Here is a 25,923-nt window from a genome sequence, read left to right as displayed (position 1 = left end):
AGATCGTCTGAGACCAGCCACCCAGACAGCTGCTGGAACAATTGGTTTGCACAACCAAACAATTTCTGCACAAACTGTCAGAAACCGTCTCAGGGACGCTCAACTGCATGCCCGTCGTCCTCATCGGGGTCTTGACCTGACTCCAGCTCGTCGCCGTAACAGACTTGTGTGGGCAAATGCTCACATTCGATGGCGTCTGGCACGTTGGAGAGGTGTGCGCTTCACGGATGAATCATGGTTCACATTGTTCAGGGCAGATGGCAGCTGAGAATGTCCCAGTTCTTGCATGGCCAGCATACTCACCGGACATGTCACCCATTGAGCATGTTCGGGATGTGCTTGACCGGCGTATACGACAGCGTGTACCAGTTCCCACGAATATCCAACAACCTCGCACAGCCATTGAAGTGGAGTGGACCAACATTCCACAGGCCACAATTGACAATCTGATGGACTCCATGCGACGATGTGTTGCACTGCATGAGTCAAATGGTGGTCACACCAGATACTGACCGGTTCTGGGTCCCCAGACCCCCAATAGCGCAAAAAACTGCACATTCCAGGGTGGCCTTTTGTTGTGGGCAGTCTGAGGTACACCTGTGCACTAGGCAAGGCAAGGCAAATTTATTTGTATAGCACAATTCAACAACAAGGTGATTCAAAGTGCTTTACAGAGACATTAGAAACAAAAACAAATAAAAAGCATGATTTAAAATTGAATAAAACAAACAAACTAACTAAACACACACATTTCACACCTGTTCGCGCGATCTGAACCCTTATCGTAAGGGGAGCTACCAGTCCTTCTGTGGACGAGCTACTGTACTTTCTATTTTAAATTCCCTGAATTTAAAATACTCTCTAGACCCAGTCTAGACCCAGCTGGGGAGCTACCCAGAGCTCTAAACCCACTTAACAAACAAACAAAAACAACAGTATATAAAATCAAAACAGATAAAATCAGTAGTTAATGTAAGTTTTGAAATTTAAGCTTAAAGTGTGGATTTGGTGCTTTATTCAAATGCAGCTGAGAACAGGTGAGTCTTCAACCTGGATTTAAATAAACTGAGTGTTTCAGCTGATCTGAGGCTTTCTGGGAGTTTGTTCCAGATATAAGGAGCATAAAAGCTGAATGCAGCTTCTCCGTGTCTGGTTCTGACTCTGGGAACTGATAAAAGACCGGATCCAGATGACCTGAGGGATCTGGAAGGTTCATACTGGGTCAGGAGGTCATTGATGTATTTTGGTCCTAAACCATTCAGAGCTTTATAGACCAGCATCAGAACTTTAAAGTCTATCCTCTGACGGACAGGCAGCCAGTGTAAGGACCTCAGAGCTGGACTGATGTGGTCCACTTTTTTGGTCTTAGTGAGGACTCGAGCAGCAGAGTTCTGAATGAGCTGTAGTTGTCTGACTGATTTTTTAGGTAGACCTGTAAAGATGCTGTTACAGTAATCAAGCCTACTAAAGATGAATGCATGGACTAGTTTTTCCAGGTCCTGTTGAGACATCAGATCTTTTATCCTTGAAATATTCTTGAGGTGATAGTAAGCTGACTTTGTTATTGTCTTAATGTGTTTTTCTAAGTTTAGGTCTGCATCCATCACTACACCCAAATTTCTCGCCTGGTTTGTGGTTTTTAGATGTATAGATTGAAGTTCTCTGGTGACCTGTAATCGTTTTTCTTTGGCGCCAAAGACTATTACTTCAGTTTTGTTTTTGTTTAGCTGGAGAAAATTGTGGCACAACCAGTCATTAATTTCCTCAATGCATTTACCAAGAGCCTGTACAGGGCCTCGGTCTCCTGGTGACATTGTGATATATATTTGTGTGTCATCTGCATAGCTGTGGTAGTTTATTTTGTTGTTCTTTATAATCTGTGCCAGTGGGAGCATGTAGATGTTAAACAGAAGGGGTCCCAAGATGGAACCTTGGGGAACTCCAGATGTGATACTTGTCTGCTCAGATGTGAAGTTACCTATTGATACAAAGTATTTCCTGTTTTCTACGTATGTTTTGAACCAGTTTAGTACAGTTCCTGAAAGACCTGTCCAGTTCTCCAGTCGTTTGAGTAATATGTTGTGGTCAACTGTATCAAATGCTGCACTGAGATCCAGTAAAACTGGATCTACACTACTCATGATGTCAGATCAGCATCCTGATGTGGCACACCTGTGAGGTGGGATGGATTATCTCAATATAGCAGATGTGCCCACTACCACACATTTGGACTGATTTGTGACCACTGTTTGGGAGGGATGGTTATATTGTGTATCTGGAATGAATTTTAGGTCTCTACGTCCATCCCATGGGGAATGGGAGCAGTAACAAAGGTGTTGCGTTTATATTTTTGTTGAGTGTATGTCCTAACAAATCCACTCTGTTAGTCTGGAGTTTATACTATAGTGCCTGGGTTGTTGTTCAGATTTTGATTGTTAGATTCCCTCTGTGTGCTTGTGTGAGTCCTTGTGTCTCGTTTCCCTCTTTGTGTTCCATCCTGTTTCCCCGTCATGGCGTCATGTCCCAATCCAGCGACCGCACGCTTCCTAGTCCGCGCAGTTTGCGTACTACGTACGGCGCGTACTAGGAAGTATGGAAAGTATTGAGAAAGACAGAGAGAAACACAGGGAGGAAGGTTTTGAGTTCTAGAGATGAAGGATACAGTAACTAGTCTGCTTCTAACTCCGGTTTACTTGACTGCAGTCAAAACATAAAGAAGGTTCTTTTCAGGAAAAGCCTCGGAGCCCTCAAGTTGGACCGCTCACTCCGCCATCTTCCCAGAATCACCCCCAAATTTGAAGCGTGGTCCGGTGGACACTTCATGGGCCCATATATCCCACAATTCATAGCGCGGCGGCGGGTGTGGATAGTTTTGCCGAATAATACGGCTGAAGAGTAAACTTTTAAAAGTAAGTACTGAATATGATGTTCAAATGTTTAATAATGAAGAACATTTAAACATTACTGTTGACCACATGTCGGCAAAGTCATGTGACGTTAGTGATGTTTGTACTAACTTGGTTTTAAAGCCTCTACATATATATATAGTCGACCTTAATCTTACAGAGACTGTGATGATTTATGGATAATTAAAGTCAGTCATAAGAGCTAAGTTGATCTATAGTGTTACATCATATTCTATAAGGATGTTATGTGTTTGTATACTTTCTGCCCAGTTTGACCCATTTAGCAGACGTCAGCCTGTTTAAGGCTCTGATATCTATTCTGTGTGACTTACAGCAGTTATGACATGGTCTGATTTACTCACCCAATAAAGGAACATTTCATATATCAGTCTACTCTTCATTCTATCAGACACAGTTATCACAGCTCCTACATTTGCTTTCTACACATGTATGTAAGCAATGAGCCAAATTTAGTAATGACAACATATTAAACAAACAATATTTGTGTCTTATGTATAAGACATATGTACATACACTTTTGAGTGAAGATTTAAGATGATAGGAAATATAAATAACTGCAACTTGAATCTTTCAAGTTCAAGCTCACTGCTGTAATACACACACACACACACACACACACACACACACACACACACACACACACACACACACACACACACACACACACACACACACACACATATTTACAGTCCTGTGGTCTCAGCCTCAGATACTCAGCTAATCAAAGTGATGTCATGACAAAAATGAATGACCAACAAAACATTTTTCTCCTTCGTTTCTGTCACACAAAGCTGTAACGTTTCTCGCGGTTAGTATCATGGTTGCTAGGCAACCGGAACAGCGCGACGCAGGCTAGACCGTCCCATTTCACACGCCTCTCACTTCCGCACTTCTCGTACTCATAGTACGCACCGTACGTAGTACGCGTAGTGCGCGTACTTCAAGCGTGCAGACCCTGAATTGGGACGCAGCCCATGTTTCTCCTGTGGCGTCATGTTAATAATTCACGTCAGCTGTTCCTCGTGTCTTCTCACGTCCTCGTTGTCCTTCTGTGTATTCATGTCAGCGTCTCCGTCCTCCGTGTGTCCTGCAATCTGCCTGGTTTGTTTTGTAGTCCCACATTAGTTAATGTTGTAATCCTTGTGTTCAGCAGTAAAGCTGCTTTTGAGTTTACTTTTTGCCTGCCCGACGCGTCTGTGTTTGGGTCCAACGCTGCCTGCTTCACACACAGTTTAGTACATTTCCCTCCGTTGATAAGGCAGTCTGATATGGAGAGAACGTGTCCATAAGTGTGATTATCTGTTAAGCGAGGTTTGGACGTTCCAAATCTGGTCCCAACCACCAGTCCGGGCCTGAGTAACCCTCATCACTGGGATCACTCTCACACAAACTCAGACCACATAATGTACTAATATAATATATTCTCCTCGGCATTCCCATGATGCACTGAGTGTTTCTTCTTCGCTTCTTTTGTCCTGTCTTCCTCCTCTCACATCAAACCCACTGTCACCAAAGTGCTTTCCCACAGTGGGTCATCTGATTGTTGAGTTTTCTCTGTATTATTGTCTTGACTTTACAATATAAAGTGCCTAAAAACAGCTGTTGTGATTTGATGCTATAAATCAGATTAAGTTGACTGAACAGTTTGAGGTTGGCACAGATCAGGTTCAGAGTTGGCAGACTGTTTATAAGGTTACATTCAAACGTTTATACTAAGTCTACATTTAAGAAAAGCATTTCATGAGCTCAAATTACAAACATTTCTTCATCAATAACTTAATGAGAAAAACTGAATGTTGGAGACCTTCAGGGCCTCAAACACGTTTCATAGATTTCATGGTTGATCTTAGGTTTGATTAATAATCGTGGTAACAGATGGACTCCATCAAGACCATGTGTGTGTCAGGTTTGCTCAACTGTTAACATGTTTTTCATTTATGTTATTACATAATAATGTTTTTTACTTTCTGTTTTGTTTTAGAATTGTTTCATGACTCTGTTCGTGTGTATTTCTGTATTTTGCTCATGAAGAACACGTCCGATCTCAAATCTGCAGGCGCAAGGAGCTGCAGAGGCGGAACAAAGCTCAGTGCGCTCTTCTGCCGGAACTTGACTGTGTGACACCAGGCGGAAGTATACAAAGAAGAGGCGGAAGCCCCGTTTTGTGAGCAGAGAGTGTGCTGTTGTGTGAGCTGCGGCAGCAACGATGCCTTCAGTTCAGTATCTGAGAGAGTTCATCAACGAGCGACTAACTGCTGCTGCTGAACAAATATTCTTGGAGTTTGAAAAAACGATCGTCCAGTACGAGGAAGAGATCGACCGTCAGCGCAGACTGCTGGATATCACCTGGAAACCCCAAATCAAGCTGCACACAGCAGGTGAGTCTGTGTCTTCATCTAAAACCTGCCTTTAAATCACGGAGTCCCTGTTTGACACAGTTATAACCTCCGCTGTGAGCAGCATGTGGCCGCTGTCACAGCAGCTAACTGCTGTTTGACGGCGTGTCGGGTAGAGGACACAGGAACCAGTCCAGTTAGCTTTTACTGCAGAGCCTCGTTACTGATTAAAAGGAGCCATATTTATGTTTCTGTCCACCAGACGTCCCACAGGAACATGTCTGTAAGGAGGAGGAGGAGGTTCTCCCTGAGCAGCAGCTCTGGAACCAGGAGAGGAGCTCCAGTGTGGAGCAGGAGGAACCAGAAGCTCCACAGATTAAAGAGGAACAGGAGGAACTGTGCAGCAGTCAGCAGGGAGAGCAGCTGGGACTGAAGGAGGAGACGGACACCTTCATGGTGACTGCTGCTGCTGAGGAAGGAGAGCACAGTGAACCAGGAGGAGACGAGGAGCAGCTCCTCTGTCACAGCTCTGCTGGAGCTGAGAGCCAGGATCAGGAAGGAGGCAGGAGTGCAGACTCGGGACCGACTAGAATTATATATCGAATTCACTGTAACAATCCTGCACACGCTCGCATGTTAGCGCGTCAGAAGAACTCTGACGCAGGTAAAAAGACTTTAAAGTGTGATGTTTGTGGAAGAGCCTTCAAGAAAAAATGCCAAGTCAAAGAGCATCGCAAAATCCACACAGGAGAGAAACCGCATTCCTGTAAAATATGTCAGAGAAGCTTTACTCAAAAGAGCACCATGCTGCGCCACATGATAATCCACACTAAGGAGAAGTCGTACTCCTGCCTGACGTGTGGAAAGACCTTCAGTCAGAGCGGGAATCTGTACGTCCACATGAGGATCCACACAGGCGAGAAGCCGTATTCCTGTAAAACATGCGGGAAAACGTTCGCACGGAGCAATCACATGTTACGCCACATGAAGACTCACACGGGGGAGAAGTCGTAGTCCAAGAATGCATTCAGGTTCAAACACACTTTTTAGACTCAGTTTGTTGGAGTCGCTCGGTGAGGTTGGTCACATGATCAGTTTGACTTGGGGGAGGCGTGCTCATGTATTAATTTACTTTTCTTCTTCTAGACAACATCACGTCGAGTCTTGGAACTCTGTTAGTATGAATGAGAGGTGGTGAGTTGTGATATGATGAAGAGATGGAAGTGAAGCTGTTCTTCTGAGAGGCGACTGTGCAGCTGTGCTGACGTTTCACTGATGTTCGACACGCAGCTGTTTAAACGTTGATCTGAGGAGCTTTGAAAGGAAACCTTTGGACGTCTTTAAGTTGCCTTGAAGACGTTTAATCCGAGAAGCTTCTTCAGTTCTAAGAGCAACTGGTGGAGAGTCACGGATTTAAGCCCTACAGGACAAGACTCATCAGTATACCTGCAGCTAAAGGTCAAAGGTCACTCTCTGAGGATGCCAATGTTCACATTTTGGACAGAGAGGACAGAGGGCGGGGCTTACCACACCAACTGTCTGCCATCTATAATCCAGTTTGGAGATCCCTCCCCAGACGCCTTAACGCCCACTCACATCCTGGGCCATCTGACCTCAGGAAGTCACATGATAAGGTGGGCCAGGTTTCACAGTGAGCTCACCTGAAACCCTGGCTGATTGGGACCCACACCCGCTTTCACGCCATGGCCCATGTGATTAGGTGGACTATCATCAGGGGGTCATTGTCCCTCTTGGGGGGAAACTCCCACTGGGCTTCTCGGATGAAACGTCTTAAAGGCGTCCCGGCGCTTTTCTTAGACTAGGATGACCTGGATGACCGAGAACCTTCACAGACATGTTGAAACACTCGTGGCTTTAATTCATGTTACTGGGTTTGACGAGTGTGACCAGTTGGTGACCTGAAGGGTTCATGCAGGGCTGTTCTAACATTTCCTCAACTGCAGAAACTCGAGCTGAGCTAAAATTTTAGTTGACTGAAGTAAAAATGAAAATAGACCGCACAGTGAAAGCTAAATAACGTGTCACTGAATACATAACTGCAGTTTTATTGGAGTGATGAGAGGCGGCTGAGCTGCTCCCGCCTCCTCGGGCAGCGGCGCGCGCCACGTTGCCCAGGTGGTCTCCAAGGAAACCAACTTTCATGAGAAAATGAAACGGGCTGAGGTGACCTTCGATATTTCAGTGATATTTGAAAAAGGAGAGGGCGCACCCCCCTGACTGTGACTGAGCACAGTCAGCAGGGACTGAAGCGCCGCCTCGTGGCTCTCCACCATCGCCACGGCGATCGGGGACCTGCAGGCTCAGACAGATTATAGATGATAACCTCGCAGCTGCTTTAAACACTCTGTTTTCTATAAAAGCTGTTTTGTAGGATTTCTTTGAGACTCTGGAAGAAAACATGTTCGATGACGTCTCTGCTTCAGTAGAATCAGAGGCAACAGTGTAAATATGAGAAAGATGCAGCTCTGATCTTCCGCCTGCATCGAGGTTTTCTTCTTTACCTCCATCACTCTGTTTGCACCTGAACGTTTAGTGGAAGATGTTTGGTTTGTGTCCTCAGTGATTTTTGGATTGAACTCAGATGTTGAAGTTTGTGTTTCAAGCATGCTTTGTTTTCAGTTCACATCTTTTTAAACGTTTCCGTCTTTAGAGCTGACACTAACAAACTGTACGAGCTGTTTGACGTGTCGATGTGAAAGGATCTTTATAAATAAAGTTTCCTTCCACAGCAGCTCTGTCTCTGTCTCTGATCTTTACTGCTTCATTTCTCTGTTGTCTTTGTCATCAGTCCAATGACACAAGAATCAGAGGTTTAACAGTGTGTGGCTCCCTCTAGTGGATGTTGTGGAGTATTCTGTTGTCTTTGCTCCAAAGGTTTTTGTACAGAGTTTTGCTGTTTCCTGTCACTGTGGGCCGCAGAGCACAGTAGTACACAGCAGAGTCAGACAGCTGAAGCTTCTGGATCTTCAGAGGAACTGAATTTTCTTTCTTGTTGATTTTAGCATCAAATCTGTCGTTGTTGAACTCTTCAGATTTTTCTGTTGTTTCTGAGAAAGATTTCAGCATATACTTCGGGTAACTGTTCACTTCTTGTTTATACCAGAACAAAGTGGGGCCTGTTCTTGTTGTTTCATATCTACATCCAAGTGTAACTGTGTCTCCTTCAGCAGCAATGACATCTCCTTGTTCCTGGATCACTTTGTCTTCTCCTTTACACTCTGAGGAAGAACAGAACATGCAGAGGAAGAGATGGATCAATAAACATGATTAAAAACTCACCATTAATCAGACTCACACATTTATTTAAGCAGAGGAAACATGTTGATGTTTGTATCTCACCAAAGAAAAGAGCAGCAAGAATAATCCACAGCCAATGTTCCACCTGTACAACAAGGTTTAAATCAACAGGAGAAACTAGCTGATGTTCAACATTCAGTCTGAGAATTGTTCTCTTCACAGCAGCACTTATTATTGACACAATGGTTGAACACAGTGCAGAAGGAGAGCCCCGCCTACTGGATGATGTCGCCCTCTGTCTCCTCTTTGAGTCTCACTTCTCTCACTTCCTCTTCCTCCTGGTTCACAGACTGTGAGCAGCAGTTGAATCCCTGTGAGGAGGGAGGATGGAGCACTTACTGTACATCTCTGTCCTCTGCTGCTGTGGACGGTTGACCCGAGGTATTTAAACTCTACCTTCACTTCCTCTGCTCCTTGCAGATTCACCGTCTCTGTCCTCATACATGTCCTCCTCCTGACTCCCTCATGCAGGACCACAGCTCCTCTCTCAGCAGCCAATCATCTGTTTTCTCTGATCCACCTTCTCTGAACTTCTCCGTCACCTCCCTTAACCTACAGCAGCTCTTTCCCATATCTTCATGGTGGTTTAACTCTCTGTAGTTACTGTAGCTCATCCTCAGCTGCCCTCGCTTCCTCCTTCCTAATCCTCTGCACTTCCTGATTCGTTGACTGTCCTCCATCCATCAATCCTCCTCTTTTATTTTCTACATTCATCAGCTCCTTAAATGCTCCTTCACCTTCTCAGCAGCCTCTCTTCATTCATGAGTACATTTCCACCTGTGTCCTTAAAGCTGCTGCACATCCTTTCCTGTGTTTGCTGCACACCTGTCCTGCCGTTACACCTGCCTGCTCATTGTTCTTCCTCATTCTCCTCTTTCCTCTGTCCACAGACACACCAAAGACCTTCCACTCTTTTCTGCTCCAATCTCCACTCTGTCCCACTTACTTCACACTTCCTGTTCTTGTCTTGTCTCCAACCTGTGAGGCGTGCACACTGATAACATTAATCATCTCACAGCCCCACCCCCTTTGGCCAGCAGTAGCACAGTTTCCATGGAGACAGTTGTTGTTATCCTGGGTCAAACGTCTTCCTGATGCAACCCTCCCGGTGTATTCAGGCTTGTGCGCACGAGCTCATTCGCTGTTCCGACCGTCTGCAGAGTTCTTAATATTATCGTTAAATAACCGTAGCTGCCGGCTTGTTTGAGTAATCTGTAAATGAAGCTGCTGCAACCTCAACAAGTCCCTTCTTAACAGTTGACCTGTCACACTGCTCCCACTGCCAGACTGCAGCTGCACCTTATGTACATTTTGTAGTATTCACTCCACCTCATTCATTTCTGTATTTTATGTATACAAGTTTAGATTCGTTATTTATAGTTGATTTACACTGCGTGTGTGTGTGTGTGTGTGTGTGTGTGTGTGCGCGTGCTGTGCTTGAGAGCCTGCATCTACCGGAACCAAATTCCCTGTATGTGTCTGCACATATACTTGGCCAATAAACACGATTCTGATGATTCTGAAATCACAGTCTAGGCCTCGCGGTGCAGCGGGGGATCCTGCAGACTCGACGACCTGCGGCTAGAATGTGCTTTTCGTGCAGTATGAAGGGAGGCGTGCTTGTAGTGAAGCTGGAGTTGTACTAGATGTGTTTGGACCTGCTGGAGCAGATGAAGAGCTGCTGCGTGTTCAGCACCAGCTGTTTGTGCGTCTCCTTCCTGACAAGCTTTTTGTGCAGCGACTGTGGCTTTGCTGTCACTGTGGGCCTCGCAGCACGGCAGCTGTTCCTCCCTCAGCTCAGCGAACAGCGCCCGGCTCTTCGTTCTTCATCCACAGCTGTCCTCGCTCAGTCAGCTCAATCGGACTCCTTCTGCACCACCGCCCCCTCCACCCTCACAGTCACACACAAACCTTACAGTTTATTCTGGGGGTCATCAGCAGCAGTGTGTGCAGGTCAGGGGCTGGTTTTACAGCAGAACGCTGCAGCAGCTCCTCACGCTCTCCTCTCATCTTTGCACTACAGTCTTTGGCTTTGTCTCCACCTGCTGGACTGAAGCAGCTGGAAAAACAGCCCTCGATCGTATTTTCAATTTTGAAAATGTTTCCTCCCTAATAAAAATGTAGACGAAGCAGACACAGCAGTGAGGGCAGCTGTCACCTGGTGCCTGTTTGGGTGTTTTTGTTCTAGTGACATAAACAAAGGCTGTTGGGCACCTGTGCGTGGCCCTCTGCTGCCCTCTGCTGGACAGCACTGAACGCTGACACGTGCACTCTGCCACAGTCACGTGCTTCGTCACTTCCTCAATTCGCACACATTTGTTTTAGTGTGTTTAAAAGCGAAGTCCAAAGAAAATATTAATGCAGGGATTTAAAAAATCAGGTTGAGGAGAAAACCTCCGCAGTCCGCATTCATGTGCGCGTCATGTCACCCAGAATCACGCGGTAAAAGCTCGCAATGACTCATTTTCTCTGGAAATGCAGAACGATCGTGGCTGTCTGACGGTGTGTGGGTTCAATGAAGACAAAGCAGCAACAAAGCGTCACCTGCAGATCTGTAACTGGCTCCACATTTACCTGCTACCTGAAGTCTGACGTCAAACAGTGGTTGATGTTTGCTTTAATAAAACGTGTTTGTCTATGAGTCAACTCTGAGCTGAGCTCCTCAGGATCAGCTGATTTATTTTGTACAGAAACTTGAAACATTTCACGAAGCTAAATCTTCGGAGTCACAGGAGCTCCGATCACTTCATTTTCATCCCGCACGGGTCCAGGAGAGCTTCCAGGCAAACATGTTTACTCTGGTAGAAACTGCCACCAAATTAATGTCACCGGGCAGGATATGCTTCCTCCTGTGAGCATCTCACTCGGAGCCAGCTCTGCGCACCTCCAGTTAGTGATGGCCCGCTTGAAGCTGACGCTCCGGAGCGTGTGTCGAAAAAAACAACACACTGGTTCAGAAGCACTGTGTCGAGGCTTGCTTCGTTTGGCAAAAGTCACGTGACCAGTGACGTCCGAAGCTTCATTACGCACGTAACTGCTTCGGTACCTGATTCAAACAGATATAAGGAAGTGAATCATCCACGGGATTCGTGGAGTGTGTTGATGGTGACAGAGAGCGAAGAGGTGATCATTCCACTGACAGATATGGAGCCAGCGAGGAAGAGAGGACGTTCTGGCGTGTGGGAATATTTTGAGTTGATTTTGCTCAATTCATTTTATCTGCCGAAGTGAAAAACTTGAAATGTCCAAAATCATGTTTTCATAATGTAAATATCATTACAGCATATGACTTTAGGAACACTTCCATGTGAATTAAAGCTGATGAAGACTACAACAATGTATTTGACACTATACGTACATTACATTGCTACAGTTTAGAAAATCATTTTGTTTATTGTTTTTAGGTGATAGTCTGCAGGACCCAGGAATACCTGCATATCTACCAGCTTGCAGTGTGGTTCCTGCACTCCACAGCCTCTTCTGTTCCATGCAAGTGGATTTTCTCCAGGGCAGGAGAAACTATTTCTAAGAAAAGAAACAGACTCAGCCAGCGCACAGTAACACTAATCCTCTTTTTAAATGTAAATAACAAAAGGGCTACCTTACATTGATCATGTTTTTACTTTGCAAGTTCTTGATTAGGGGTGGGTTTTGATTATCGCCTTTCTGATTACAATCCATGCTAAATTGAATAAAGTGATATTGATTCATTACAATCCTGTGTCGATTTGTAAATTAACGTTATTATGCCTGAAACGCCAGCATCTCAGGTTAAACCTCACAACATGTCGTCAAACACCATGCAGCTAAAACAGTAACTGGGAGCAGGTTTACGGATTCTGCATACAAACGTGAACACAGAGCGCGGACCCGACGCGTCAGAGTCAGATTTTGATGTGTCGTCAGGTCCGCGCTGTGTTTGCCTCTTTTTTTTCCCGCTGGCTTCTGCAGCTGCAGGTTTCATAACTCTCTGTTTACATCTCTAATTAAGTCTCACATGTGTCAGCTTTCTTTTAATAGATACGAAATTATGGATATATACTGTTAAATGATCAGAACTGTAATATTTCTGACTGAGGCAAAACTTTCCAGATTCCAATCAAATTGAATCGGATCCTGTATCGAATCAAAATGATTCTACAAATCAGTGACGATGCAGCCGTACTCAGCTTCCTAAGCATTTTCCCTTTCCAGTTCACAATCAATCCCACCCCTAGGTCAAAAATATGTATAGGACAATTGGCCTTATCTAATATTTTGTATGAACCTGTCCAGCTGTCCAGTGATTAAACGACAAGTAGATGGAGGCAGGACTCCACAGCAGGGGCATACTCCATAATGTGCTGTGCATTATCATATGTATAATGTATATATTGCTCACTTATTGTATTTACCAACATCAAGGAGTTATGAGCAGAGAAAGGCCACACCATAGTGCATGTTTAAATAGGGAAAGTTTATTGATCAAAATGTATTACGCAGATACGCATTACATTTTTTCAGCCCCCCAATCGAGAAAACAAAACCAATTACATGTTCAAAGCAACGGAACGGTGGCCCAATATCAGAGAGAACTCCACTCTTGAGTGAGCAGTGATGCTTGAGCAGTCCGTTTTATTTTGCAGATTCAAGCTGCTCTTCAACATTTTCACCACCAGATGTCACCGGAGAGGACTGTGTTGAAAAGCTTCGAGTAATGAACCGTTTTTCAATACAAGCTTCAGTGCTTCGGAAAGCTTCATTTGGCCATCACTACCTCCAGTGTTCACAACAGGAAGCTAAACTGCTTTACTACGTCCACCGGAAACGATGCGGCCACAGTTTCTCCAACACGTGATAGAAATGTGCAGGTGAGATAGTGCCACAGGTGAAAACAGGAAATGAGCTCATGGAAGTGTTTTAAATCCACTTTTTAAAACTCAGATAAATGTGACGTTTTTGTCTCCAGCTGATCCTGCGTCAATTTCCGGTTCCTTCAGGGCGCGGCGCCATTAGCTGTAGGAACAAAGCAGCTCATTGGTCGGCGCGATCAGGTGGTCTCGGCTCAGCCAATCGCAGGCTTTGATGTTGCGCCGTGGACGGCCGGGTGGCGTTCAGCAGGAAGCATTGCTGCTTCGGTTCACGGCGTTTTCCTCGAGTCGTTAACGGCGCCGGAGACTGAAAATCCGCGCGCACGCGAACCCCGAAGAGGTGCGGATTCGTCACCACCGCGCGAGGCTTCCGGAGGAGAGGCCGACCGGACAGCCCACGCGACCAGTTAGCCGCTAGCCGGCGCTCGGTGTCCGTCAGAGAGGTGAGTGCTCCCGGGGCTCGGGCAGCCGAACACAGCGCCTGAGACCCGCGCTGAGCCGCGACCGCAGGCCGGCTCCAAAGTTAGCGCGAGAATCAGCTGATTTAGCTTCTTCCGGCTTCTGTAGAAAGAAACACGATCAAAGACGCAATAACGGAGAAACGGCAGACACGGGGGAGGTTTCCGGTCGGTTCGGCAGCACATTAACAACTGACATGAAATACAGGGAGGTAGGACAGGTGGGTCCATCCAGACTTCAGTCTGACAGCTGTCAGAATCAAATATATCAGAGCGTTTATAGAGCAGCAAGCATTTCTCTTCATCATCATCATCAGCGAGGCTCCTCTAAGGAAGACGTTCCTGTGTCTGTTCATGAAGCTTTAGATCCAACATGAGTTTATCAGCTGGAGGCCGGACACCAGCAGGAAACAGCCCTCCGGCCTCTACAGCCTCAGATGTGCTCTCATTAATATCTCTGCTGAACGCTCTGACGGGTTATTACAGACACCTGCATCCAGCTGCGTCTCCTACGAGTCCTCCCACAGATGAGCTTCATCTCCAGCATCCTCTCCACCCACTGCTGCAGAACCAGGACAGCCATCACCGGCTGCAGAGGAGGATGAGAGGAAACGAGAGGGGCCGGGTCGTTTCCAAACAAGAGCGAGGGTCTAAGGCTTACCTCCTGCTGCTGGGACTGTGCTGTCCAACACCCCAGCAGCACCAAGCTTAACTACAACTAAACTGAAAACTAGAGCGCGATGTGACAAAGCGTCCAGTTAACGTAGATGTGAAAATGAAGACCAGGTGAACTAGAATAGAAACAGAGGAAACATTGCTAGTTTCTCACAGCTCTGGTTCGTAGTGCAACACCTGCACTGACCTTCCTGAATCGGTCCCACGCCCTCTGTGATGATTAAAAATACTTAATCTGACACAGGGTCTAATAAAAACTGACTGACTACGGTCCTCGTATCTCCTCGCCCCCGTGCTGCCTCTGATCCTGAGGTCACCAGGTCATGCTGTTTACCTTCTGATGTAAAGCTCTTAGAGGCTGTTGTCAGGCTGTGAATACAGTAAAATGTGTGTGAAGGAAACACGTTTTCTGTTTCCCGTGATATTCATGGTCTGGGGTTTCTCAGAGGTCGTGAGAGGAAAATAAATGACGTAGAATACCTTACTCTGCTCGCCCCTCAGCTGCTTCTTTTATGGGCGAGTGAACGGCAGCAGCCATGACTGCCGAGCCGGACGCGCTGGCCGTGGTCAACCAGCTGAGGGACCTGGCCGCCGACCCCATGAACCGCAGGGCCATCGTCCAGGACCAGGGCTGCCTGCCCGGACTCATCCTGTTCCTGGACCACCCCAACCCTCAGGTGGTCTACTCCGCCCTGCTGGTGAGCTCACAGTCCAGTGGAAACACATAGACTCTGTCCAATAGAGAGAGGGCGGAGCTTACGAGTTGGAGGCTGCTGGTCGTCGGCGCTGAAACGCCTCGAACAGCAACAGAATCTGTTATTTTAAATCAGACGATATTTGAATAGAGTTTGGTGTGGGAAGCCGTCTCTCTGATTCAGTTTCTGACTCTTTCCGGGTGTCCTTCCAGGCGATCCGTTACCTGGCAGAATGTCGAGCCAACCGGGAGAAGCTGAGGGCGGAGCTGGGGATGATGCTGAGCCTCCAGAACGTCATGCAGAAGTGAGTCTGATGGAGCTGATCCCGGTTTCTGCAAGCACAGTAGCAAAGTGACTTCCTGTTTGCTGTGAGCTCTAAGAAACAAGTTTAGAGGAGAATAAAGGAAGAAGGAATGTCGTGAGTCGCTGCTGATCGTGGCGCTTTATCTCGTCGATATCAGTGACGTGTACGTAGAGACCAACCTGCTCACCCGCTCGTACTTGCAGCGCTGTGAGCAGAGCGCTGACGCTCCTGCTGCTGGGAAAACGAGGTTCCACAGCTCTGCTCTTTCCATCCAGGTCGACCACGCCCGGCGAGACGAAGCTGCTGGCGTCTGAGATCTACGAGCTCCTGCAGGCGTCCGGCAGCGCCGACTCCGAACCGGCCGAGGAGGCCGTCAGCAGCCGCCGTAAAGCCCAGTTCTTCCTGGGCTCAAGCAACAAGAGAGCCAAGACCGTCGTCCTCCACATCGACGGCCTGGACGACTCGGTCAGCGCGCCTTTCACTCAGTAATGATTCCCTTGGCGTGGGCGGTGGGAGGAGTCATGAGCGTTTTGTTTTGTGACCCTGCAGAGTCGGAGGAGTATGTGTGAGGAGGCGCTGCTGAAGATCAAAGGCGTGATCAGCTTCACCTTCCAGATGGCCGCGAAGAGGTGCATCGTCCGCATCCGCTCGGACCTGACGGCCGAGGTCAGACCAGACCACGCCCCCTCGTGGTTCTCGCTGTATAATCACGTGATCACAGCTTCCTCCTGAAATCTGCTTTTGTTCCTTTGTTGAAGTTTTTCTGTCATTTTCCGTGAATCAGCTGCTGAAATGTGAGTTTCAGGAGGTCGTCTGTGAATGACTGACGGTGTTTTTGTGTTCAGGCTCTGGCGTCCGCGATCGCCGCCACCGAGGTGATGAAGGCGCTGCAGGTGGTGAAAGGAGAAGACGGAGACGAGGTCAGTTTGGCTCTCAGCTCGTTGGCACGTCACGCTTGCTCTCGTGCTCGCAGCTTCGTCGTTCGCTCTGACGTTGCACCTAAAAGCACCAGAAGAGAAGGTGGAGCAGTGCTGTCAGCTGTGGGCTTTAAAGAGCTGAGACACTGTGTGGCCAGCAGGGGGCAGCAGAGACACACTCACACCTGGTAGTTAGAAATGTGCTCGCTCAGCCGGCTGTCACTGTGGAGTGCCCACTCAGGCCTGCTGCATCAAAGACTTCACGTTACAACATTTCCTGCTCACACAGTAACACCCAGTTTGCACCCACTGTGGGCCTCCCACAGGTGGAGCACCAGCCGGGTTTACTACACCCGGCCGATAACACCATCAAAGTGGGATCAGTGGGAGTGGGTGTAGCTCATGTTTGTGAGCGTGGCAAGATGACGGGCACGAGTTCACTGACAGGAAGACGCACAAAAACCAAGGGGCGGGGTCATGCTTAAAGAACAGGTGTGCAGCCTATCGCAGCGCGTCTAACGTGTGCGTTCCCGTCCGTGTGTGCAGGTCCTGATCCCGTTCCCGGAGGACGGCTCTGTGGAGGTGGAGCAGAACGTGGACCTGCCGGACTACCTGCCGGAGGAGGAGAGCCCATCTCAGGAGCCCGACAAGGCGGTGAGCCGAGTGGGATCGGGGCAGGACGGAAACAGCTGGCTCGGAGCCGCCGCCAACTTCCTGTCCCGCTCCTTCTACTGGTGACCGGGCGGAAGGGTCGGCGCTGCCCCGCGGCCCCGCCTCCCCCCGTCGGACCTTCGTCCTCGTCTCAGAACAAAAACTCACAGCTGCCAAATCAGGATGTTCAGCTGGAGAGACGACGCAAAGTGTGAAATGTTGCCGTGGAAACCGTTTCCTCCTGGGGTCCCACGCTCAGTCTGACCTGCACGTGGCGACGTCCTCTCCGTGAACCAGTCCTTGTGTTACAAACCAAAATGTCTTAACAGACAGGAAGTGAACAAACGCCGAGTCAGAACAAACGAGACTCCTCCTCCTTTATACTGTTTATTATTTATTCGCCCTCGTGCCGTTTGACGTGTTGGAGCGGCGGCGGCGAGCCGTGCCTTTCAGTTTCTCTGATCACAAACTTCCTGCTGCTTCCTTTGGGGCTGCAGAGATCGACCAACACGAGCGAGAGAAGAAGAGGTGGTTAAACACTGCGCCGGGCCGAGCGTTTCCTGTAATGTCTGAGCGCGGGCTCGTAACGTGAGCCGCGTGTCGGGGTCAGAGGTGAACGACTGTTCCGCTCATATGTGGCAGATGTGTTAACGTGAGGAAGGACATAACCACAGCTCAGTCAGCTGAGACCCCTCAGGGCTTTGTGCCGCGTGCTGGGGACACGGAGCAGATCATGGCTGCGTCATTAGAGGAGCACGCGGCCGCTTTAACCCTCTGCTGCAGAGGCGTTTACTGACCTGCAGGGTCAGAAGCACAGGTTGGAGCTGCGGGGGTTTGCACAGGTAAAAAAAATGAAGCTGCTGCTCCATCAGTCAGCCCTCGGGGTTTCCACGGGAACCATCACGTACCTTGGCTAACTTCAGCTATAAAACTCCTGACTCGTGTCCCTGTGGGCAGACAGCTCACAGCTTCACTGAGAGCTCAGAGGACTTCATGTTCCTGCTGTCCACTGTTGTGCAAGTTCCACTGACCAACCACGTTTGACCTGTGGTCCTCGTGGAGTGGAAGAACGTGTGGAGACGGCAGCAGTCGCCTGAACAACAGGAGGTGACCTGATGATTCCAGACGTGTGTGTGTGTGTGTGTGTGTGTGTGTGTGTGTGTGTGTGTGTGTGTGTGTCGTCCCCACACACCCAACCACCTCCAAATCAGGACAGGAACGTTTGCAGTTATTCAAACAGGCGGTCCAACACGGTGCCTGGGTCCTTGCTCCGGCTGTGATGAGATGCACGAGCCTTTCTGCACTCATGTCCACCATCACGCCGCCCGCTGCCGTCACGTTTAGCAGAGAGCGTCAGTTTAAAAGCTGCAGGCCGATCAGAGAAACTGAAAGGTCACAGGTTTGATTGCCGACCACCGTCGTGTTTATGGAGACATGTTACCTGCTTTTGTTTCACTTCGGAGACCAAAGGGTTGGAATCACCACCTTTTTTTTATTAAACATGGTTTAATGTGAGGCTGCTGAGTGTAAACGGCGTGCGTGTTACTCTGTGGACGACGCGGGGAACAGGAGCACGATCCAGTGACCGCTCGCTCCGAGCATCAGGTCCAAGGAGCTTTAACGAGCTCGTTAAAGAATCAAAGCACAGTCGATTGGAGTGAAATTTGCAGAACTTTTGACAGTCTGACATCATTTCCTGTTTCCCCTGAACGCTCGCTCACACTGTGGTTTCCGCTCAGCGGCCAATCAGAAGCTTCATTGTTGATATTTCAGAGTGAAACAAACTGATTTGATTGGCAGTGGAAGTGACCTTTGACCTCCATATACAGATTTCTGCTGTCGTCTCATTCTGTGTTAATTGTGTACCTGCCAGGTGTGCTCACGACTCCACCCACAGAACGCACGGTCCAATCACATTCAGAGTAGCCTGTTGAATCCAAACGCGGTGTCGGCTGAATCTAGGACAGCAGGTAAACGCATCGGTGATGTCATTGGCGTTTCCATGGAAACGCTGTATAAAACGCCCCGTCGTAGAGCCTCCACAGAGCGTCGAGCTCCAACCCTCGGGTTCCTGAGGATGTCCCGCTCTGATGGTAACCACGGGACCGCTGAAGCCGCCTCTTCCCGAGGAGGGCGACGCCCCGCCTCCAGGTTCTTGACTGATGTGTTGTGTGACATCACGGTTCTGCCGCCTCGCTAAACGCTCGTGTTAAAGCCGAGCTCTGAGCACTGCGGCGTTTTACAGCGTTATTACAGGTCATGTGACCGAAGCATCTTTAAAACAACACCCAGCGCACATGGGTGAGCTGTTCTCCACCCGTGCGCGCTCTTCTCCACCCGTGCGCGCTCTTCTCCACCCGTGCGCTCTGCTCTTGTTTCCTCTGCTCAGGTCAAAGTGTGAAGTTTCACATGTGTCAGAAATAAAAGCTTTTCTTCGATGTTGTGTTGACGTCATGTTTTTGTTTTCTTCGCTGAAACCAGCTGAAACTCGTGCATTTTCTTCATCGTGTGTTCATCGTGATGTGTGTTGCCGTAGAAACGGTCTGTGTGGTGACTGCTGAATAAAAACTGGTGAACCTCGCGCTCGCTGTTTGATGTTTCGGATTCGTTGTGTTGTCACTCAGCACTGCTCACACAAAAACACACACGGGCCTCAAATGTCATAAACACAGTGGTAAATATCCAAACGGATAAATTATGATCGCACTGAAACGTTTTGTTGACAGATTGTGTAGTAACCTCGAGAGTGGCCGCTGCTTCGTTCAGCAGTCTGATGGCGGTTGGAAAGAGGTTTCCTGTGAGAGCAGGCCGTGGTCGGGCTCTCAACAGATGACGCCGTGGCCCCACTGGTCCTCTCGGCGACCTCGCCGCTCTCCTCGGGGCGCACGCGCACAGATGCTGCCCGTCAGCACTGTCAGTGGAGCGTCTGTAGAACGTGCTGAGGACTCGGGTGTGCCTCCTTAAAAAGCAGATGCTGTTGTGCGTCTGTGCTTAATGATGTGATTTGTACCAAACATTGAACGTTTAAGGGCTCAAGACTCAGCCCTGAGGCGGCCCGGTGCTCAGGAGGATATTGTTATACAGGATATACAGATGTGTTACATTTATACAGATGTCGCAGTGTGAGGTGAACATCTACAGAGTGCTGTGAGTGCATCAGTGGGAGCGTGGCTCTCTGGACTAACAGTGTGGGCAGTGTAACAGAGACTATGTCAGTAACCAATGTGAGCGTGTGGTGAATGTTGAGAATGAATGACATCATGGTCACTGGGGGGGATAGGGGGGTGACAGCTGTGGGGAAGAAGATCTTCCTAAACCTGCTGGTTTTAGTCTGAAGGGTCCTGTAGCGCCTCCTGGAGGGGCGGAGCTGGAAGAGTTTATTGGCAGGATGAGAGGCGTCCCTGAGAATGATGCGTGCTCTGCGTAGACATCTCTTCTTGTGGACATCCTCAATGGCAGGAAGTGGAGTCCCTGTGTCCCGCACAAAGTGAGGTGTGATTGTCAGGAAGTCATGGATCCAGTTTTGAAGGGGTGGGTTCATCCTGAGTGGGCCCCGTCTGTTTACCAGCTGCTGGGAGATGTGGTGTTACATGCTGAGCTGAGCTGTTCCGGTGCGGTGGGTAAGGCATCCTCGGTGGATAAGGCATCCTCGGTGGATAAGGCATCCTCGGTGGATAAGGCATCCTCGGTGGATAAGGCATCCTCGTGGAGCCGATTGAAGAGCTGAGGTGATGTGATCCTTGATCAGTCTCTACCTTATAAAGCATGTAAGTGCTACAGGTCGAAGGTCATTGCCTGAGCTGACTGAGGGTTTCTGTGGCACTGGGAGGACGGCCGACCGGCTTGAATATACCTGTGAAGATGTGAGTGGGCTGATCTTCTCCACTCCACCGTTTCAGGATTCACAGATTTCACAATGGGATTTTCTGTGGTAACGATCCAGAAACACAAAAGTCTGCCTGAGTTTGTCACTGTTCCTGTTTCCACACCTGCTGTGGGCCAGTCACCTGGAAAACATGCCCATGCAGGGCTTTCCCACAGAAAACATGAATAAGGACCCAGAGGAGCAAAGCTGCCGTGGGGCAGTGTGGGCACACCCACCTGGGTCCTCTGTGGGATCGGTGTGGGTTGCCGTCTGTGGGCCTGCACAGGCATGTTTGCTGGCACATGGTTTATAATCAGGCAATAAAAGGGAAGCATGTCTGCTGTGGAGATGATGAAACACAGAACAGGTCTTATTACAATATCAGGTGTGAGGCAGAGGAAGGACTGATCCAACACCTCCATGAAAGGAGAAAAGGAAGGAAGGAAGGAAGGGAGGAAGGGCATGTCTTCAGGCCAGATTCCATTTTCTGAATCAGAATAACCTGTTTGGTGCGAACATTTTGGTTTTTTTCATTCTGATTAGTGATGACTTGTCTCACTGAAGCAAAGATCCCTGCTTAGGGTGTGGGAGGAGGCATGAACGCCGGGGGAATGTCAGGAAAAATCAGCTCTGGATGAGGGAGCAGAGCCCACTGTGGGCCCAGTACTGGTGTGAGGCGTGGGGTTGGTTTGCTGTGCTCCAAATGTAAGAAAGATCCAAAAGTGAGAAGCAAATGAGACGAGTCGACACGTCTCTGCCTGCAGGTCGTCGGCGCCACCTGCAGTGGGCTCAGAGAGGGGCGGCGGCTTCTCTGAGTGTTCTGGCTCAATGCGGCTTTGACTCGTCCGCTGAGAGGAAGCTTTTGTTAAGCTCTGTGCAGAAAAAGAAAAGCTGCTGTTGTTCGTGCTGCTGAAAGGTTACTGCAGTTCACGCAGAGGAGGCCCGGCCGTGCTGCGTCCAAAAACACGAGCGCGATGAGCTCACACAGAGTTACACAATCGTAAACACCACACATGCTGTGGACAGCTCAGAGGCACAGACGCAGCAGCAGCAGGCGAGAGGGTCGGCGAGGGTCGCCGTCCTGGTGTCTTTGGCTCGTTGAACTCTTTCTGAACCGCGTCCAAATCGTTCATCAGCAATCTGAATGCATTTTAAAGTTTGTCAGCCAGCACTGAATGTTCTGCAGCACACAACACGCTCCTCTTACTGTCCTAAAATAATCTCACTGCTCACCCTGACACGAGCCTGCAGAGAGACTTTTGTGGGATATTTCCACTCAGCTGAAGTGTTCACCGTGTCTCATCTGGAAATCTGTTTTTACCAGCAGCGTGCAAACCTCAGCGTTCTGCTGCTGCTGCACTGCCTGCGTTTGCTTTCCCTTCAGTGAGCGTGTCGTCCTCTGAGAACAGCAGAGAACAGTATCTCCTGCAGTCTCACCTGCACATTCAAATAAACATGCAGCTGTTCTCCAGCGGTCCCATCGTAAACAATGAACTCAGCTCCTGATGGGTTGATGGGCAGCATTCACTGTGAGGGAGAGACTAACACGCTGACTGCGGGACCGGCTGCTGCAGTTATTGTGAAAGTTTATCAGCTGTATTTACAAATATTTGTCATAACTTCATGAGTGCATATCATTTGTGTTATTTCTGGTAAATGACCCTCAGCACTCCGTGTGCTTTGGTTTATTTTCCAGCAGAGATTTTGGGCCTGACGCCCACAGCGTCAAACAAACACTGAGTTTATCGTACACTGTGGGGTCTAAGTGCCATGAGAGTACTGCAGCGCTCCAATCTCACTTCAGTTTGATTTACTTAGCATTAACTGCTGTCTCAAGGTGCTTATTGTAAAGTACAGACCCTACAGTAATACGCTGGTCACTTTATTAGGTACACCTTGCTAGTGTCAGGGTGAAGCTCAGAGCTGGTTTCATTCTTCATGGCTCAGATGTTCCTCACAGATTTTGGTCCCTGTTGACATGATATCATCACGACATCATGACACAGCTGGTGCATCCTTGATGCAACTCTCCCGTTCCCCCACATCCCAAACGGCTCTGCAGGACTGAGATCTGTGGCTGCGGAGGCCGTCTGAGTGCAGTGAACTCACCATCCTGTTTAATTCGAGCTTCAGAAGAAGCTCCAATCAGCAGCAGCCTGAACACTGAAACAGGCCATCCGAGGCTCCTCAGACCAGGAAGCGCTTTCCCACCTTGTGTTGTCCAGTTGTGCGAGTCTGTGTGAGCTGTAGCCTCAGGTTCCTGTTCTCACTGACAGCAGTGACACTGACGTGGTCTCCTGCTGCTGTAGCCCGCCTGCTTCAAGGCTCAGAGATGCTCTTCTGCAGATCGTGGTCATAACCCATAACCCCTTATTTCAGTGCCCGTTCCCTTCCTAGAGGTTGGAGAGTCCCAGCTCAAATCAAATCAAATCAAATCACTTTTATTGTCAAATCACATGTGCAGGCACACTGGCACAGCGAGTGAAATTCTTGTGTGCGAGCTCCACAAGCAACAGAGATGTGCAAACACAACAACACAAACGGGCAAAATACAAGAATGGCCAACCTGAGACTAATAAATATATGTACAATATATAATAGTGTATGCATTTCTGGATGTGTATACTAAATATTTTCCTACGTGTGTGTGTGTGTGTGTGTGTGTGTGTGTGTGTGTGTGTGTGTGTGTGTGTATACACATTTTTACAAATTAAATAGTAAAAAAAAAATAATAATAATAATAATAAAATATATAAAATATACAGAGTGAGACATGTGCAAAACAGTGGCATTACTGTACAGTATGGAGTGCATAATGTTAAAGTTCCAGTAGTGAAGCTGAGGTGTCTATGACGTGTTCAGCAGTCTGATGGCCTGGTGGAAGAAGCTGTCTCTCAGTCTGCTGGTACGGGACCGGATGCTGCAGAACCTCCTTCCTGATGGAAGCAGTCTGAACAGTTTATGGCTGGGGTGACTGGAGTCCTTGATGATCCTCCCCGCTTTCCTCAGGCACCGCTTCCTGTAGATGTCTTGGAGGGAGGGAAGCTCACCTCCAATTATCCGTTCAGAGCACCGCACTACTCGCTGGAGAGCTTTGCAGTTGTAGGCGGTGCTGTTGCCATACCAGGTGGTGATGCATCCAGTGAGGATGCTCTCAATGGCACAGTGATAGAAGGTCCTGAGGATGCGGGGGCTCATGCCGAATCTTTTCAGTCTCCTGAGAAAGAAGAGGCGCTGCTGCGCCTTCTTCACTGTTTTGTTTGTGTGTACTGACCACGTAAGATCCTCTTACTGCAGCTGCACAACGGGCAGAACAAAAGGAGGTTTGCTGGTGGAGCTTTACTGGTGGAGGTTTACTGGTGGAGGTTTGCTGGTGGAGCTTTACTGGTGGAGGTTTGCTGGTGGAGGTTTGCTGGTGGAGGTTTACTGGTGGAGCTTTGCTGGTGGAGCTTTAATGTTGGAGGTTTGCTGGTGGAGCTTTACTGGTGGAGGTTTACTGTTGGAGGTTTGCTGGTGGAGCTTTACTGGTGGAGCTTTACTGGTGGAGGTTTGCTGGTGGAGGTTTGCTGGTGGAGGTTTGCTGGTGGAGCTTTACTGTTGGAGCTTTGCTGGTGGAGGTTTACTGTTGGAGGTTTGCTGGTGGAGCTTTACTGGTGGAGCTTTACTGGTGGAGGTTTGCTGGTGGAGGTTTGCTGGTGGAGCTTTACTGTTGGAGCTTTGCTGGTGGAGGTTTACTGTTGGAGGTTTGCTGGTGGAGGTTTGCTGGTGGAGGTTTACTGTTGGAGGTTTGCTGGTGGAGCTTTACTGTTGGAGGTTTGCAGGTGGAGCTTTGCTGGTGGAGCTTTACTGTTGGAGGTTTGCAGGTGGAGGTTTGCTGGTGGAGCTTTACTGGTGGAGGTTTGCTGGTGGAGCTTTACTGGTTTTCGGACATTCGAGGATCAGATATCCCAGGAATCGAGCTACCAACCTTCTGATTGGCAGATTCCTGCTCTGGGCTACAGCCACAGCTTTCTTTGCTTGAACCTCAGGTCAGAGTTAATGGCTCAATAAAAAAAGCTGCTGTGAAAATGCAGCCAACTGCTGATGAAGAGCACTGTCTGGCTCCTTTTTAAAGATGAGGAGTGGCGCGAGACTTTTGCACAGTACTGCAGGGTGGGGCTAAAGTATTGACAGGTCAGAGGGAGGATGTGAGAGTAACGGACGCGGGTGTTTAATCATCCAGTTTCCTCCTCTGAGCGTTCGAGCTGCGATCGAGCGTACAGTCACACAGACTTCTTTATTCACAGGACTGTGTTGACTTTAAGCCTTCAGCCTGAAAGTCTGTGACGCCGAGCAAACGCTGACTCATCAAAGACTCATTCCAGCCGAGAACCTGAGCAGGAGCTTCCTGTGACGGTGTCACGGTTCTGGGTCGTTTCTTGTGTTTCGGTTTGTTTTCTGATGCTCGTGTGCTCTGCTGGTTCTGTTTCTGGTTTTTGTGTTTAAGGATTTGTTCTTCGGTTGTGTCTCATGTTTAGCATAGTTTGAGGTCCATGTGTTATATTCTGTCTGCCTCTCAGTGTCGAGTCTGCGTCCTTGTGTGATGGTTTCTTGTTTCCTGTTTTATTGTGAAAGTCCGTGTCTTATGTGTGTATTCAGTTTGCCTTCCTTGTCTCGTCTTGTCAGTTACTTGCAGCTGTGTTCCCGACCTGTGTGTAATGTCCCTGTTCTCTGAGTGTATTTAAGCCGTGTCTTCTGTTGTTGTAGTCGTTGGGCCGTCTGCGTATCTGCTGTGTGGTTTCCCTGCTGTCACCATCATGTACCTTTGTGTGTATGTTTGCTGTTCAGTAGTTTAGTTTGTCTCAGTACAGATTAGTTTTGTTCCGTTTTGCCATTTCCACTTTTGTTCTACAATAAACCACATTCAATGAGTGCCTGCAATTGGATC

At 48.4% G+C, this 25,923-nt stretch overlaps 2 protein-coding genes across 3 annotated transcripts; both read left to right on the top strand.

Moving 5' to 3' along the window:
• The first annotated feature begins 4,871 nt into the window (after positions 1–4,871).
• On the top strand, positions 4,872–8,021 carry LOC147307541 (uncharacterized). The gene is made up of 3 exons (XM_086271896.1): positions 4,872–5,305; positions 5,526–6,294; positions 6,410–8,021. Exons 1-2 carry the CDS (start codon positions 5,134–5,136, stop codon positions 6,275–6,277), a joined length of 924 nt encoding a protein of 307 aa, XP_086128022.1. The 5' UTR covers positions 4,872–5,133; the 3' UTR covers positions 6,278–6,294; positions 6,410–8,021.
• Positions 8,022–13,266: 5,245 nt separating this feature from the next.
• LOC147307540 (armadillo repeat-containing protein 1-like) lies at positions 13,267–19,712 on the top strand. Of its 2 annotated transcripts, XM_086271915.1 has the most exons (8): positions 13,267–13,431; positions 13,530–13,874; positions 15,066–15,262; positions 15,472–15,563; positions 15,839–16,028; positions 16,113–16,229; positions 16,409–16,483; positions 17,027–19,712. In XM_086271915.1, exons 3-8 carry the CDS (start codon positions 15,101–15,103, stop codon positions 17,216–17,218), a joined length of 828 nt encoding a protein of 275 aa, XP_086128041.1. In that variant the 5' UTR covers positions 13,267–13,431; positions 13,530–13,874; positions 15,066–15,100; the 3' UTR covers positions 17,219–19,712. The 2 variants fall into 2 exon arrangements, with proteins under 2 accessions (XP_086128041.1, XP_086128042.1); XM_086271916.1 differs by lacking the exons at positions 13,267–13,431; positions 13,530–13,874 and adding an exon at positions 13,933–14,110.
• Positions 19,713–25,923: the final 6,211 nt, after the last annotated feature.

This window comes from Aulonocara sp. 'chitande type north' Nkhata Bay, linkage group LG18 (genome assembly GCF_057382095.1).
Source record: "Aulonocara sp. 'chitande type north' Nkhata Bay isolate Kocher_YH1m ecotype deep benthic linkage group LG18, A_spYH_male_GT1.1, whole genome shotgun sequence".
Classification (NCBI taxonomy): domain Eukaryota; kingdom Metazoa; phylum Chordata; class Actinopteri; order Cichliformes; family Cichlidae; genus Aulonocara; species Aulonocara sp. 'chitande type north' Nkhata Bay.
The sequence above is the reverse complement of the archived record's forward strand: the minus strand, read 5'-3'. Positions and strand labels throughout refer to the sequence as shown.

Coding starts and splice junctions, on each gene's coding strand:
- LOC147307540 (XM_086271915.1), top strand. CDS start 15,101: ATGACTGCCGAGCCGGACGCGCTGGCCGTGGTCAACCAGCTGAGGGAC. Junction 15,564..15,838: donor CTCCAGAACGTCATGCAGAA/GTGAGTCTGATG, acceptor CTTTCCATCCAG/GTCGACCACGCCCGGCGAGA. Junction 16,230..16,408: donor GCTCGGACCTGACGGCCGAG/GTCAGACCAGAC, acceptor TTTTGTGTTCAG/GCTCTGGCGTCCGCGATCGC.
- LOC147307541 (XM_086271896.1), top strand. CDS start 5,134: ATGCCTTCAGTTCAGTATCTGAGAGAGTTCATCAACGAGCGACTAACT. Junction 5,306..5,525: donor AATCAAGCTGCACACAGCAG/GTGAGTCTGTGT, acceptor TCTGTCCACCAG/ACGTCCCACAGGAACATGTC.